A 17112-nucleotide genomic window follows, 5' to 3' on the forward strand; every position below is an offset into this window, starting at 1 on the left:
TCTTGTGGGTATTAAGAAATAACATTAAGTGGAAAAGCTTAATTAAGTGGAAAATAAGTAGTCATCATGATAAAACTACAGTACAACGAGCCAGGGAAGGAAGGAAATGAAGAGCACTTCAGTATTAATTTAAACAAGAAGATTAAAATTTTTTTCAATGACACTTCCTACTAAAAAGCACATGCATACAGACCTGAATGTAGAAGATAGAGCTTGTGAGGAGTACACAGAGATACTACATCATGCTTTGAATATTTATTCTGTTATTTGGGATTTTAAAACCAAAGTGAATTTTGCTTTTCCACACCGAGACTTACCTGGTACACCTATGCCCTACTCTGAGACTTCATCAATAAATATTTATTGATTCATTGATTTTAGCTCTTTCTCTCAATATTTCAGTATCGGAGCACACAGACTTACTACTTTTGGTTAATTTTGCCCATGACTATCTAAGGTCAGTATTCTATCTTTTGTTCAGTTCTCATCAAAAGACCATACTAAGTTCAAACCACAGGCCGCTGTCTTTTCATCTCCAACCACTCAGCTTGTGATCAAACTGAGAATGATAAAATCAAAAGAAACCAAGACCACCCAGGTGACATGTGGTGTCTATGACCAGATGGCTTCTGATAAAAGCATGAGAGCTTCACAATGCTACACCAAGAAACCAACTTGTTACTCATAAATTCCTGCTTCCAGGTTACCTATGAAAACCTGTAGTTGAGGGCAAAACTGCAAGATTACTAAAAATACTTAGGCTTGCTGATAAAGTATCAATAAGGTTAAAAAAAAATCAATACCCAAAGAATGAACAAAAAAACTCCTGGGGCTGGGCACGGTGGCTGACGCCTGTAATCCCAACACTTTAGGAGCGGAGGCAGGCAGATTGCCTGAGCCCAGGAGTTTGAGACCCACCTGGGCAACACGGCGAAACCCTGTCTCTACAAAAAATACAGAAATTAGCCAGGCATGCTGGTACATGCCTGTAGTCCCAGCTACTTGGGTGGCTTAGGTGGGAGGATCGCTTGAGCCAGGAGGTAGCTGCAGCTACCATGGCTGCACCACTCCACATCAGCCTGGGCAACAGAGTGAGGCTCTGTTTCTAAAAAAAATAAAAAATAAGACATGAAGAAACCTTAAATGCATATTACTAAGTGAAAGAAGACAATCTGAAAAAACTAAATATTGTATGATTCCAACTGTATGACATTCTGGAAAAGGAAAAACTATAGATACAGTAAAAAGGTTTCTATGGGAAGGGGAGAGACAGATGAATAGACAAAGCAGTGAGCATTTTTAGGGAAATGAAACTATTCTGTATACTATAACAGTGATACATGTCATTATATATTGGTCAAACCCATAGAATACATAACATCAAGAATGAACTCTTAACGTAAACTATGGACTTTGGGTGACAATGATGTGTCAATGTAGGTTCATTGATTGTAACAAATGTACCACTCTGGTGGGAGATGTTGATAATGGGGGAGGCTGTGCATGTGTGGTGACAAGGGATATAAGGGAACCTGCACCTTCTGCCTAATTTTGCTGTGAACCTAAAACAAATCTAAATAATGAAGTGTATGTGTGTGTTTGTGTGTGTGTGTGTGTCTATATATATATATATATAGAGAGAGAGAGAGAGAGAGAGAGACTCCTAAAATATCAGAATAATATAAGTACATTATCTCTGGCTTCATAGAACATATATTTTTTATTCTAAGCCAAATATTCAGCACCTTACAGAAACAAAAACTTGTTGCTGTTTAGGACAAAAGAGGATGAGAGAGCTGAGGAAAGACATGTCCCCACATATTTTATTTTGCTTTTAAGAAAATATCATTCTAAGGAAAAGACAAGGTTCACACTCTCATCCCAACCATATATTCCCAAACCCCCAAAAGAGCATTTAGAAGGCTTGAAATTTTGTGCCTATTTTTATGCATCTAACTCAATTTTTTTCCCCTTTTTACTGCTGGGAAACAGACGCTTGAGGAATAAACACGCACAAAGTTCTAGATAGAAGCTTGTCCAATCTACAGCCCGCAGGGCACATGCAGCCCAGGAGGGCTTTGAATGCAGCCCAACACAAATCTGTAAACTTCTTAAAAACACTATGAGTTTTTTTTGTGATTTTTTTTTTTTTTTAGTTCATCAGCTATCTTTAGTATTAGTGTATTCTATGTGTGGCCCAAGACAATCCTTCTTCCAATGTGGCCCAGGGAGGCCAAAAGATTGGACACCACTGTATTTAGAAGTTAAAAGTGTGTATCTCTGTGTTATCTACATAATTTTTAAAAGAAAATTTCCAAAAAGAAAAAAAATTTTTTTTTTTGAGACAGAGTCTCACTCTGTCACCCAAGCTAGAGAGCAGTGGCATGGTCTCAGCTCACTGCAACCTCCGCCTCCTGGGTTCAAGCAACTCTCCTGCCTCAGCCTCCTGAGTAGCTGGGACTACAGGCACCTGCCACCACGTCTGGCTAATTTTTGTGTGTATTTTTAGTAGAGACAAGTTTTCACTATGTTGGCCAGGCTGGTCTCGAACTTCTGACCTCGTGATCCACCTGCCTCGGCCTCCCAAAGTACTGGGATTATAGGCGTGAACCACCATGCCCAGCCCCAAAAAATATTTTTAATAAAAAATTGGGACACGACAGGTGCAGTGGCTTACACCTGTAATCCCAGCACTTGGGAGGCCAAGGTGGGTGGATCATTTGTGGCCGGAGTTCAAGACCAGCCTGGGCAACATGGTGAAACCCTGTCTCTACTAAAAGTACAAAAATTAGCCAGGTATGGTAGCACAGGCCTGTAATCCCCACTATTCAGGAGGCTGAGGCAGGAGAATTGCTTCAACTCGGGAGGTGGAGGTTGCCATGAGCCAAGATCACACTACTGCACTCCAGCCTGGACAATAGAGTAAGACTTCATCTCAAAAAAAAAAAAAAAAAATTAGGACAAGCCATAAAAACAGAAGTCTACTTTACCATTGAGGATTTCTGTCTCCTTGTTCACATTTATATTTCAGACCTTGCCAAAGCACCCCATGGATATGCTTACCAGAACTCATTCCAGAGGGAAATGTAGCAGGCAAGTTTCCTCGGCATTTATGAAATGAACCACACTAGTTCTCTCAAGAGGATTCTCACACAGAATTTTGGCTCCCAAACAATTGTTTTCCAGCCATGACAATAATCTCATGAATAACACAAAAATGTCCATGATGGCAACAGAAAGTAGGAATGAAAACACATGGGGCTCAGGGTCAAAAGACTTTGGGAGGCCAAGCACGGTGGCTCACGCCTATAATCTCAGCATTTTGGAAGGCTGAGGCGGGTGGAGCATCTGAGGTCAGGAGTTGGAGACCAGTCTGGCCAACATGGTGAAACCTCTTCTCTACTAAAAGTACAAAAATTAGCTGGGCATGGCGGTGTGTGCCTGTAATCCCAAGCTGAAACAGGAGAATCGCTTGAACCCGGGAGACAGAGGTTGCAGTGAACTGAGATCGCGCCACTGCACTCCAACTTAGGCAACAGAGCGAGACTCCGTCTCAAAAAAAAAAGAAAGAAGGAAAGCACTGAGAGCTCCAAATATAGCATGGAACAGGACCTTCTAGAAATTGCCACAGGCAATTATCTCCCCACTGCACGGCTACAGAGCTTCCCTGACACACTCACAACACCACCATCCAAAGTTTCCTACCAGCTTTGGGCAAAGAGGTACACCTGAAAGTTTACAGGGGCTGCCTGCTGTAAGGTTTCAGAGTCATTAGATACGGACAAGGCATAAAGAATTGCCTTATATACACAGCACCTGGATAACATTTGTCCCCGTGATCCACTGATGAGCAATTACTTGGTGTATGTGGGATCTATTTCATAGTTTAAGTTCCCTTAAAAGAATCAATAACAGAGCCTTGCATAGAATATTCAGAGGGCCTCTCAATTAGTCTTTGCTACCAACATCCTCCTGTTCAAATCGTTTCTTCATGCTGCCACTAAAGTGATCTATGGGAAGCGGAGAGACATAGGCAAGTCAAGTTGGAGGAATGGCCGTGTATTTCCTCTGCCTCCTATTTTCAACCTAAGTACAGCAAATGACTTTTTTAAGGGGTGAAGACACAAGAACAAACACTATGAGAGTGAATATAGGAGGGGGTAAGAGAGCACAATAATTTTCTAGAAAGCGGATAAAGGATTAATAACTGACCAAGAAGAGCATAAGAAACTACCCCTCAAGTGCCTGCAAAGGGAGACAGTGAAGAGAAACAAGCTGATTTGCCCTGCAAAATCCCACAAGGGCTCTGAGGCACGGAGAAGACTGAGAGGTGGGTTAGTTGAAAGACTGTCAAGTTCCCACACATACACACACACCCTGCCCAACCAAGTAAATATATATACACATATATGCATATACCAGAAGAAACCGGATGTTTATTCTCTGGATAAATAAAAATGACAATTTTTTAATTCAATAGCACCAGGCACCATGGAGATGTATGAAACAAAAAAAATAGATTTTGAGTTTAAAAAAAAAAAAAAAAGCTCACTCTGTTGCCCAGGCTGGAGTGCGCTGGCATGATTTCGGCTCACTACAACCTCCGCCTCCCAGGTTCAAGTGATTCTCCTGCCTCAATCTCCCAAGTAGCTGGGATTACAGGTGTGAGCCACTATGCTCAGCTGATTTTTGTGTTTTTAGTAGAGATGGGGTCTCACCATGTTGGCCAGGCTGGTCTTGAACTCCTGGCTTCAGGTGATCCACCGCCTCGGCCTCCCAAAGTGCTAGGATTGCAGGCTTGACCCACCGCGCCTATACTAAAATCTTTATACTGAATTTACCCTGGTACTCTTTAACCTAGGAAAGGAGAACTAAGCTCTTTACCCTAGTACTATTTTTAAAACAGCACACCTTTCAGGAAAGTTTTTACTCTGAAAGAGAGAAGCCAAAGTAAATGGGGGGTTGGAGGGAGAGAAAACCAAAGCAAAGGAAAACAACGCAGAGAGCACAGAAGTACTTCCAAAAATCTATAAAATAATATTGTCAGAGATATAGGAGAAGATAGTATATCTATGAAGCATGAACAGGATGCTGTAAAAAAAAAAAAAAAAAAAGGAACAGAGTACAGAGATTGCTTTTAAAAAATTAAAAGTAGGATAGCCAAAATAAAAAGTTTCATAGCGAGGTTGGTGAACAGAGTTAAGGAAATCACCCAAAAGGTTAAAAAATAAAAAAGTGAGATGAAAAACAGAAGATAAAAGATAAGAGAATTGGAGAGTCAATCCAGGATATTTCATAAAGAAAGAAAAAATAAATGACAATGAAAAAAATTATTAAAAAATAATTCAAGCAACTTTCCAAGAACTATAGGATATGGATCAGATCTCCAAGAATGAAAATATCCACCAATGGACTTTTGATTTACAATGAGTTTTTTTTTAATGCCAAGCTTTATCATCACGAAATCTTAGAACACTGGTGATAGAAGACTTTTCTAAGAGCATCAAGAGAGAAAAAGCAAAGTTAAAGTCAAATTAACACATGACTTCTCAACAGCAACAGTGGATGCTAGAAAACCATAAAGCAGTATCGTCAAAACTCTGAGTGAGACTAGAATTTATAGCCAGCCAAACTATGAATCAAGCATAAAAGAAGAATAAGGACATTTTCAGACCAGCAAACCCAGAAAGAGCACAACATAGCTGCCCAAAAATAGTGGATCTAATATTGATGAAAAGTCCTGGAAGACAACGGTGCAACTGGCCATGAAAGCAGCCTGTTCGGCAGGCTCTGAGAGGGAAGACATCAAGGAAAAGAAGAAACTGGAGTGAGGGAGTGCATGGAAAATGTTATTGACAGCTATGGAATAAAACATTGGAGCATTTAGAGGAAATATTAATAGTGTCATAGATATCTAGTAAATGAAAAATAAGGCAACTTTTAATACTCAGCAAAATAGTTATACTAGAAAAGAAGCATAATTATACTATTTGGCTTGATAGTGAATAATAGTTGTGTAGTAATATGATGTAAACATTAACTACTAATTTTACTTTTTTAAAGTGTGATATAAGCATGTCGAGAAACTGATGAAACCGAATGAGGCAGAAAGAGAACTAAATTCTTATCTACTATGCCTGTAATCCCAGCACTTTGGGAGACTGAGGCAGGAGGATCACTTGTAGCCAGGAGTTCGAGACCAGCCATGGCCAACATGGTGAAACCCTACTCTACTAAAAATACAAAAAAATTAACCAGGCATGGTGGTGCATGCCTATAATCCCAGCTACTCAGGAAGCTGAGGCATGAGAATCCTTTGAACCCGGGAGGCAAAGGTTGCCGTAAGCCAAGATCGCACCACTGCACTCCAGCCTGAGCAACACCAAAAACAAAAAAGTCATGATCGAGTCTAAAATCACAAGAAATAGCAGTTTACCAATATTATTGAGAAAATAGATGTAAATACCAGGAGGACAGCTGGAAGAGCTAAAGGTGGTCACCTATAGAGAATGGGACTTAGAGGTAGGGGTAGTTAGAACAGAGGATTATGAGAATTATTCAAATTTTACAATTAGGTTGACTTAGTCTAGTAAACATTAAAAATAATATATTTTAAGATTAGGAAGAAATGAAGGAGGCAGAGAGAGAGCAGCGCAGGAAAGAGGGACAATGTCTTGACCCTGTACCTTTCCAAACACATTGGGATTGCTCACAGAGCTGCATTTTTCCATTAGCCTGCTGAACCACCTTCTGGGTTACAAAGAGTTGTTTTAGGCATTTCTGAAAATAAACACACATAAGGAGAATACTTCTTTAGAAACATATATGTACAACTAAAATGTATAATATCGAATTACAACTGGTAATTCACTAAGGAGTTCAAAGATTCCACATTGTCAAAGCCAACACCACAATAATCGCTATTATTTATTAATTAAACAATATATTATGAACAGTGCTGAGCATTTTACATATATTATTTATCCTGCTCTATGGAGTTGCTGAACTCCATAAAAATTTTATTCTAGCCAAAAAATACCTGCTCTATGGAGTTCAGCAACTCCATAGAGCAGGTATTTTTTGGCTAGAATAAAATTTTTTTTATTTTTCTAGCCTAAAAATCTGTTTAGCCTATACACCACAGGCCAGCGATATCAGCAAAGCCTGCCACAGCTGAACGGCCATCTTAAGGTCCTTTTTTGTTAACACCTTCACAGAGCTCTTAAGTAACTTTACTAAAATTCCATATGCACAAAAATCTGGGTCCTATCCCTTTGGGCCAATATATAAAGAGCACTTCTGACCCTCTTACATCCAACTTCAATCAAAAACACCTGTGAAAATTAGTAATAAGTGGAAAGAAAAATAACTGTTGGAATTTCCTAAAAACATAGTGATAAATGATTAAAGCAGAGAAGATTCTGTTTTGCTTCTTCACAACAAAATATTTGCTCTCCCAAATATGACAAACACTGTGGCAGGTTCACAACTACGCCAAAGGTCATGTTGAGGTCTGGAGGGAGTGGGTGGATGAGCAGAAAGAACACTTGGGGGGGGCGGTAGGCAGGTGAATGATTTTATTTAGCAGCAGCTCTCATCAACAGCTTTCTTACCCAAGCTCTCTACACTGTTCACCTTTATCTCAGCTGCTTAGTTGACGACCCACACACACAGCTGCAGGGCTGGCTCTCCCTTGCCTTCAGGGTCAGCAGCTTAACACTTTCTTTCTCTGGGCACAAGCAAGCCAAGCTGTGTCCTGGCTCCCTTCATCCATCTGCAAAGATGGACAGCTCTGGCTTTCTCTTTCGCCAGGTGCCAGCTCCTGCACAGTGTCAACAGGGCAATTATACAAGTGATGGCCTTCCCCGTATTATAACTATAGTGGTGAGCTTCTCTATGTTGTGTCTACATGGCTATGATAACAAGTGGAGTTATACGCCTGTGCTCTAGACTCACTGAGTCATGAAGAATGTAAACATCCTACCTCAGCCTATCCTTGACCAAAGCATAGCCATGTTCCTTAACACTCTGGGTCCCCACGGTTCAGACAGAAGTCTCTCTGACAGACAACATTTTGGTATTTTGTTTTTCTTCCTTGATGTTATGTCACATAATTGGCATTGCTGTCAATGAATCTTGGTTTTTAGTTATTCAAGGTAGAACAACTAACTAGAAAGCAGGGTTTCCCAATCTTGGCACTATGGGCATTTGGCGGCCAACAATCCATTGTTGTGGGAGCTGTTCTGTGCATTGTACGATGTTTAGCAGTAACCCAGGCCTTCACCCACAAGATGCTCTCCCCCTGAGTTGTAACAATGAAATGTCTTTAGATATTGCCAAATGCCCCTTGATGAGTAAAATCACCCTGAGTTGAGAACCGTTAGTATAAAATAATATTCCTAAAATGGCCTGCTCATCAGTAGTTCAATGAACTCTTCACAGACTCACTTCTCCAGAATCCCACAGTTAACACAAAGCTGATCACAGCAAGGTTTAGCAGGCGCTTCTGTTCTGTGGGTGCAGGGGTGCTCTTTCCTAGATGAGATCTACTTACTACTTTAATCAGCAACTTAATATGGAGCTCCTGGAAGATGAATTCTGAAAGTCTCCACGGCTATGCAGGCCCTCGTTGTGGAAACACCCTCCAGATGATCAGTGAGGACCACATGAAGACACACGTTTACTCTACAGGGGAAAGACCTCGCTTTGGCTTTGTGTCTTTACCACTCTCGACGCTATTTGACTTCTAACTAATCACGACAAAAAATGCTCTCCTTAACACCATAGAACAGCTTCCATTATCCCCTGCCCAGGTTCTTCAGTGATGCTGGGGTGATGTTCCAGCTGGTATAACAATTGCTAAGGAGTATCTTGCCAACACCATCACGAGCCCACAGATGGAACCACTAACCTTGCTGCTACCAGTTACCAGAAAGGATAAGAGGAAGGAAAAGGAAGTCCTAAGGGGTAGGGCAGCAAAAACTCCAATCAGCAGTAGAGGGTGGAAAAGACAGGAGTATTAATAATCTGGCCCAGGTTTGAAGCCACCAGTGCCCCCTAATTATCTCAATAGGACTCCCCGGCCATTCGCTATCCCCCAAACCCATATCCAACAATAAAGCACACATCAAAATACCTGCTCTAAAACATTCACTTCCAATTGCATATGAGTTCAGATAACTAAAATTTATATGTACAATATTTTATTATTCTTCTAGCAAAATAGCCAAGCACAGAAAAAGGCATACACTGAATAAGAAATTTTGCCTAAATTGAGAATTTATGACTTTTCTAGTTCAAAGCTTTCAAACTGATTCCTTCAATCAGTTTCAATCCTTTGAAGGATTCCTTCAAAGACTTCATTGGATTTGATAAATTCAAAAACACGATACTGATATTTAATGTGCCCAAAAGATTTATGTCAGACTCCTAAGATCTAAAAACTATAACAAATAAGAGATACCTAAATGTAATAAATGTACTTAACCAAGAAAAAAACAAACAACAAGAAAGGCTTAAGGGAAATATTTAAAAGACCATCATATAGAGCAATAATTCAACTTTTCCTAAGAGACCCCAAAGGACAGATCCCATCATGAAATAGTCGGAAATGATGACAGCAAGAGATCCTTAGGCTAAGAGGAAGCATACCGTAATAAGTATAATTTCATTATATTTTTAACCTTTACCTGTTTGTAAAGATAAAATAGTTATTCTCATTTTCACTTTTTTAATTAATCCCAACTCAACATTTTCTCATATATTTGGGGGATATCTTCTTTCTTTTACAAAGTGGCTCTATTCATATCCTTCAATTATTCATTTTTTATCAGGAATGCATCATTTTCTTATTCATTGGTAAGAGAACTAAGCAGCTCTTTCCTTACATTTGCGACTAAGTTGTCTGAGCTTCTCTAGATGTGGGATCTTCAGTTTTTTTCTCTTTGCCTACCTGCCCTTTTGAGGCAACATTTTCTTTCCAGTCTCTGTCCATTGCATGAGGTGCCTTGCAAAAATGGAGAGCAGAGCTACTTGTTTCAGAAATTCCCTTGCTGGGGGTCTTCAGTGGTTCTTTGCAGGATCCTACAAGAAAGACATTTATCTTTGAATCTGGTTTTTAAAACAAGATAATCACTTTGATTGTAGGTCTGGCTGTGGCATCTTTCACAGTAGGACAGAGTGAAAAAGCCCAGGCTCTCGTCACTCCAAAGTCCATTGCAGAGAGCAGGACAGAATCTTACCCAGACTGCTGACTTCGCCAGGCGCGGTGGCTCACGCTTGTAATCCCAGCACTTTGGGAGGCCAAGGAGGGGGGATCACGAGGTCAGCAGATCGAGACCATGGTGAAACCCTGTCTCTACTAAAAATACAAAAAATTAGCTGAGCGCAGTGGCGGGCGCCTGTAGTCCCAGCTACTCGGGAGGCTGAGGCGGGAGAATGGCGTGAACCCGGAAGGCAGAGCTTGTAGTGAGCCAGGATCGCGCCACTGCACTCCAGCCTGGGCGACAGAGCGAGACTCCGTCTCAAAAAAACAAACAAACAAAAAAAAAACCAGATTTGCACATTTGAAGAATGGATAGAAACAGTTCCACAGTTTTAAATGATAGTGGAAAGAGTATCTGGTTTGCCCAAGCTATGGTCATCCTGCAAGGAAAACATTATGGGATGCTTGCTTTGCCAGCATTGACATTCACTACATAATCATGAGCAAATCACTTTGCCTCTCTCCCCCTTTCTATTGCAGAAAGACGTTTTAAAGATAGTTTAAGATGGCGTCAGTGAAATACTTTCTAAGTTAAAGTAATAGAAGAGTCAGTGTTACTTGCATCAATATTATTCCTATCTACTCTCTTCTCAACATTGAGAAAGCCCTTTACCAGACTTTCAACTGCCCTGGAAACCTGTCAAGTCATTCTCTAAAACTAAATATCTGCCATATCACTTGTTCATCACAGGAGCCAAGGGACCATTGGAAAATCTTGGCCTTTTGCCATGTGACAATCTCTTCTTCATTTGGACAACCATGGGCTTGATAGATTCTCACTAATGTTCCTAGAGCCTAGTACCTCAAGTACTGGGACATTCAAAATTTAAGCAACATATATTACATTTAGGGAGAAGAAGGATAAAAATATGAAATGTTGGTCAAAGTTTTAGATCTTGCTCTTTGTCCTGAGAAATTATGCGTGCTTGCTTTCTCATGCTATTTGTAAAAGAGTACAGGGAAGAAAAAGCCAGCTCTCAGAACTTCAAATGAGGAAGAAAAAGTCTCAGTCAGAGGCTAGTACTGACAATCATCCCAGTTATATACAAAGAGGTCAGGTCCATCAGCCTAAGAAAGAAGGGACCTCTCAGGTTCTGTCCACAGAGCATGACTGAAAATGAACCTCTCTGTAATTGTCCCTTTGGGATGGGAGGATCTTCAGTATCTGCTCTTCTAAAACAAGAAGAAAGAAACCCCACTAGCAAAGCACTGAGAAACCAATAGATCTGATTAATCCCTAGTATTAACTTCAGTAGAAAATAAAATGGCCTTTCTTGTAAAATCCTTTTGGTTAATATCTGATTTCTGAATTTCTCACACAATGTCATACTTTTTTAAAAAATCAATAAATTAATTTAGAGCCTAGAAAGTAAAAGGGAGCTCCTAATTTTAGCCAGAAATTCTTCCAAAAACAATCAGCATCAAAACTGTCCCTCAATTGCAATGAGATACAAAAGATTTCTTTCAGAAGATAGTCATAACAATGACGTTTTTCACAACCCCTTATCTCCTACTGCTTCCCTCCTCGGTTATTAAATACTTTCAGTATTAACGCTTGTCGTTACATGGGAATTTCACTGATTTGAAAAACATCTGGGCTCCCTTTCAATCTGCAGAACTGCAATGCATCATCGTGTCTGATGTCATTGAAAAGAGTTGGCACTTCTATTAAAATTTGTCTTAATAAATAGGCTGATACTCAAAAGAATTATGTTGCCTGGGATTCTCAAAAGAAAGAATGGGAATTACATCAGCTGATGATAGGTGGCAAATTTTGCTTCTGAAGGATGGGAATGAAAATGGCTGTGCCCAAATGAGAATTACATATTTCAGAGAGTTTGTGTTTCGGGGCTCTGGCAGGTTCATCATGGATCTTGTCCATCACACTGGTGGTTTGGAGCCCACTCCCCCATCTCTGCCCCATGATAGGCATCAGACTGTCTCTCACTCTCCTTTCCTTCCCTCTTCTTCTTCCCTACTACTCTTGGAGGTTCTTCTTTCTTCTTTCTTCCTCCTCTTCCTCCTCTGTCTCCTTCTCCTCTCTTCTCTCTTTCTCTTTGTCTCTCTCCCCCCATCCATCTCCTCATCCCTCTCTCTTGCTTCCTTCCTCTTACTTTCTCTTCCTCTCATTCTCTCCTGCTTCTGTCTTTTTCTTCTATTTCACATCTGATTATTCCATTACTAACGCATTTTTTCTGACTGTATACCAGTAACCTTACCAGTCACTAAAATTCTATACTTTGCAAAACAAAAGCACATACGTGTGTGTATACATATACATATATACATATACATGCATACATACAATCTTTACAAAAGTAATCATCTAACCAATGCAAGTCTCAAAAACATATTAAAATTAAGCTAAATTTGGCCTGAGGATGTGGGATGAGTCCCTACATCTTAAAGTGCAACCTAACTTGGGATGTAAACTAACTGAAAGCCTAACTTAGCTGAGTCTCCGCCAATCACAGAAGCTGAGCTTCAGTCAATCACAGGCGGCCAACCAATCAGACCACGTGCAAATAAGGTGAACTGAGCTGTAGCCAATCAGGCTGGCTTCTATGCACTTCCAACTCCTGTCCATAAATGCTGCCCACCCCCACATGGAGTGGCTCTCTGGTTGCCCATTGGCCAACGGTTCTTTGCACAATTAACTTTGTTAAATTTAATTTGTCTAAAGTTTTGTTTTTGTTTTTGTTTTTAAACACATACAGTAACTTTCCTTTGTTTTTGTGTCATTTCTCCCCACCTTGGAAATTTCTTATTCAAAGGGAGAAAAAGAGAAAAGAGTTGACTCAATGTGACACTCCTTAGTTCTACAAGACAAAGATTCTCTCAGGAATATATCTTTAATTCACGATGCAAAACGGGGCTGTGGCACCTCACCTTCGGGACACCTCACCTAGAGTCAAGGTCTCTTTCTCAGGCGTTGTCTTCAGCGCTGCTCCTGAAGCTTCTGGGAGGTAGGTGGTTGATTCCCCAAAGGAATCGGAGGACAGAGCCCTAGTTTGACTTTGCTGCCACCTTGTGGTAATGGGGCTACTCGCAACAGGAACCTCTGCGGACAGCCTCTTGGCAAAGTTGCTCTTAAAGTCAGAATACGTAGCATTAACTGAATCAAGTACCTGTTTAAAAACAAAAACAGCTGTAACTCCACTGGCCTCAGTGATGCAAAAGTAAAAATTCCCTATAAGAGAATTACAAATGACTCATCTAGTACAACACCAATAAAATATACATAATGAGTTTTTTTAATTTTTGTAACCTGGATGTTATTTTATATATTTATATATATTTTTGTATATAGTTATACATAAAATGTTATATTTTATAGTTATATATTATATAAACATAAATATGTTATGTTTTATATATTTATAGTTATATATAAAATATGTTATATTTTATATATTGTATATTGATATTTATATACAAAAGTTATATTTTATATTTATATTTCTAAAACATGTTATTTTACATGTATTTATATATAAAAGTGTTACATATTTTTTATATATTTATGTGTAAACTGTTACATTTTTATATGTATTTATGTGTAAAATTTTTTTTATGTTTATATGTGAAATATATTATTTTATATGTAAAATAGATATATATTTTTTCTATCTAAAAAACATCAAAATGCCACTACTTACTTAGAGCCTCTGCTCAAGGGTCTGTAGGTATACCCATGTAGTTTAGGGAGTAATTACATTTATAAATATTACCATTACATATCAGTGTAAAATATGACATGATATAACACTATGTACTGAACATGCAAGATGTTTGTATGAAATGATACAATTTCAAATCTGGATATAAACAGCAATTTTCTAGTCCAAACCCTTCATTTCACAGATGGGGAAGCTGAGGCCTAGAGAAAGTAAGTGATTTGCTCAATATCTGTCCATCCTCTCTAAGAAACACCAGGAGTTTGATATTTATAGAGCCTGTAGTAGTGAACCATCCCATGTAGCCATGTGAAATTAAAATGCAAGTGACAAACTGGAATTATCTTTTAATAAAATGACGGACAAGTTAGGTTAAAATCCTAGTCATAAAGAGCTCTTATAGAAATTGACAAGTTTACCAACTCAACAGAAAAACTGGGCCATAGGACATTAAAAAGGCAATTCATAAAAAGATATATAAATGCCCAAAAGATATTTAACCTCACTAGCAATCAAAGAAATGCAAATTTAAACCAGCAATGAGATGTTAGCAATAATTTTTTTGTGACAATCCCTGGTGTTGAAGGTGCCAAAAACAAACGCTGGCATACACTGCTGTGGAGGTTAAATGAGTATCTGGAAAGGACTTTTGGACAATGTGCGTCAAAAGCCTTCAAATATGTGCATAACTTCTACTGACCCAGCAATATCACCTCTAAGAATTTAAAAAAGAAATCAGCCGGCCGTGGCTGCCCATGCTTGAAATCGTAGCTCTTTGTGAGTCTGAGGCAGTCAGATTGCTTGAGCCCAGGTGTTCGGGACCAGCCTGGGCAACAAGGCAAAACCCTGTCTCTACAAAAAATACAAGAATGAGTCGAGCGTGGTGGTGTGTACTTGTAGTCCTAGCTACTTGACGGGGCTGAGGCAAGAGGATTGCTTGCTGCAGTGAGCCGCGTTGTCGCTGCTGCATTCCAGCCTGGGCGACAAAGTGAGACCCTGTCTCAAAATAAAAACAAAAAAAGAAAAAAGAAATCTAAGATATGAGCCAAGATGGAGAAAACATCCAGCATTTATTGAGTGGTTACCATGTATGAATCCATATGTACAGGGTTTTACACATGTTTGTATTTAATCCTAAGAAACATCTGTGAAGCAGATCTTATTTACACCCATTTTATCAGTGAAGAAACTGAGGCTTAGAAGTCAAGTGAATTGCCCAAGACTACACAGTAAGTGGAGATGCCACACCTGAGGCTCAGCTCTCTGACCCCAGAGTCCAGGCTCTCAACTGAGAACATGAGGGTGTGTACTGCATTTTACATGTTTGTAAGTACAAAAAGATGTGAGACAGAGACCAAATGTTTACCAGTGGAGCACTGACTAGGCAAACTAACAGGACATCTCTAAGAGGGACTGCTCTGCTGCCATCAGAAATGACATACATTAGGGAAATGTAAACTAAACCACACCAAAGCACCACCTCACACCCACGAGGATGGCCAGAATTTTTTTAATGGAAACTAATAAGCATTGGTAAGGATGCGAAGAAACTGGAAGCTTTGTACATTGCAAGTGTACAGAATGTGAAAGGATGCAGTCACTGTGGAAGATTAGTTTGGTGATCCCTCAAAAAGATAAACCTAGAATTACCACATGACCAAGCAAGTCCACTCGTAGGTATATGTACTCAAACTCAAATTCATGTGCACTTATGTTCATAGTAGCACTAATCACAATAAGAAGGTGCAGACAGTCCAAACGCTCATCAACAGATGAATGCATAAACAAATCATGGGACGTATCTACATATGCAAGTGATCTACATATCACTCCCAAGAGGAATGAGTTGCTGATACATGTCATAATGTGCAAAAGCCTTGAAAGCATTATGCTAAGTGAAAGAAGCCAGACAGGAAAGGTCATGTATTGTATGATTCCATCTATATGAAATAGTCAGCACAGAAAAATCCATAGGCAGAGAACACAGATTCGTCATTGTCAGGGATTAGGGGAGGAGGGCATGGGGAGCAGCTGCTTAATGGGTATGGAGTTTTCTTTTGAGGCGATGAAAACATTTTGAAACAAGAGAGAAGTGGTGGTTCCAGAACATTGGGAATACACTATAGACCACTGAATTGGTGACTTAAAAGGTTATTTTTGGCCAGGTGCAGTGGCTCACACCTGTAATCCCAACACTTTGGGAGACTGAGGTGGGTGAATCACCTGAGGTCAGGAGTTCGAGACTAGCCTGACCAATATGATGAAACCCCATCTCTACTAAAAATACAAAAATTAGCCAGGCATGGTGGCATGTGCCTGTAACCCCAGCTACTTGGGAGGCTGAGACAAGAGAATCGCTTGAACCCAGGAGGCAGAGGTTGCAGTGAGCCGAGATCACACCATTGCACTCCAGCCTGGGCAACAAGAGTGAAACTCTGTCTCAAAAAAATAAATAAAAAATAAAAAATAGGGGTTTTGTTTTGTTTTTTTTTTTTTTTTGAGACGGAGTCTCACTCTGTCGCCCAGGCTGGAGTGCAGTGGCGTGATCTCGGCTCACTGCAAGCTCCACCTCCCGGGTTCACGCCATTCTCCTGCCTCAGCCTCTCCGAGTAGCTGGGACTACAGGCGCCCGCCACCACGCCCGGCTAATTTTTTGTATTTTTAGTAGAGATGGGGTTTCACCGTGGTCTCGATCTCCTGACCTCGTGATCCGCCCGCCTCGGCCTCCCAAAGTGCTGGGATTACAAGCGTGAGCCACCGCGCCCGGCCATAAAATAGGTTATTTTTAATATGTGCATTTCACTTCAATAAAAGAAATCTTTTTAAAAATGGTAACATAGGATAATAGTGAATAAAACATGCAAATGCTTACAATATATTGCTAGCTGTAAAACAGGGACTATAAAACAGTATTCCAATACAGTCCCACTTCCTATATCTAAATGAAAGATAGGAAGGGAATATGCTAGAATGTTGAAGCAGTAAGCATTGGTTCAGTTTGGGTTTTTTACTAAGCGTGTGCGAGGGTGCTGGCCCACCCTGCCTGCAGCCCCCAGGGGGCGAGGCCGGCTCTCTCTCCACTGCTGCTCTGTGCTCTCCCCACCAACTGACCGAAGAGAACGTCTTTCGCAGGAGACAGGAGTCGAGAGGCTGAGGCCACAGCTGTTGTAA

General features: G+C 40.1%; 1 protein-coding gene across 1 annotated transcript in view; it reads right to left on the minus strand.

Moving 5' to 3' along the window:
* CDC20B (cell division cycle 20B) overlaps positions 1-17112 on the minus strand; it is a 64013-nt gene that overhangs the window by 22343 nt on the left and 24558 nt on the right. Inside the window, exons 5-7 of the mRNA XM_032144918.2 lie at positions 13170-13392; positions 9953-10083; positions 6687-6780 (exon numbers count right to left, since the gene is read on the minus strand). Of these exons, the coding sequence (XP_032000809.1) occupies positions 6687-6780; positions 9953-10083; positions 13170-13392 (448 nt within the window). The remainder of the gene's footprint in view (positions 1-6686; positions 6781-9952; positions 10084-13169; positions 13393-17112) is intronic.

Source organism: Hylobates moloch, unplaced genomic scaffold, assembly GCF_009828535.3.
Source record: "Hylobates moloch isolate HMO894 unplaced genomic scaffold, HMol_V3 SCAFFOLD_23, whole genome shotgun sequence".
Classification (NCBI taxonomy): domain Eukaryota; kingdom Metazoa; phylum Chordata; class Mammalia; order Primates; family Hylobatidae; genus Hylobates; species Hylobates moloch.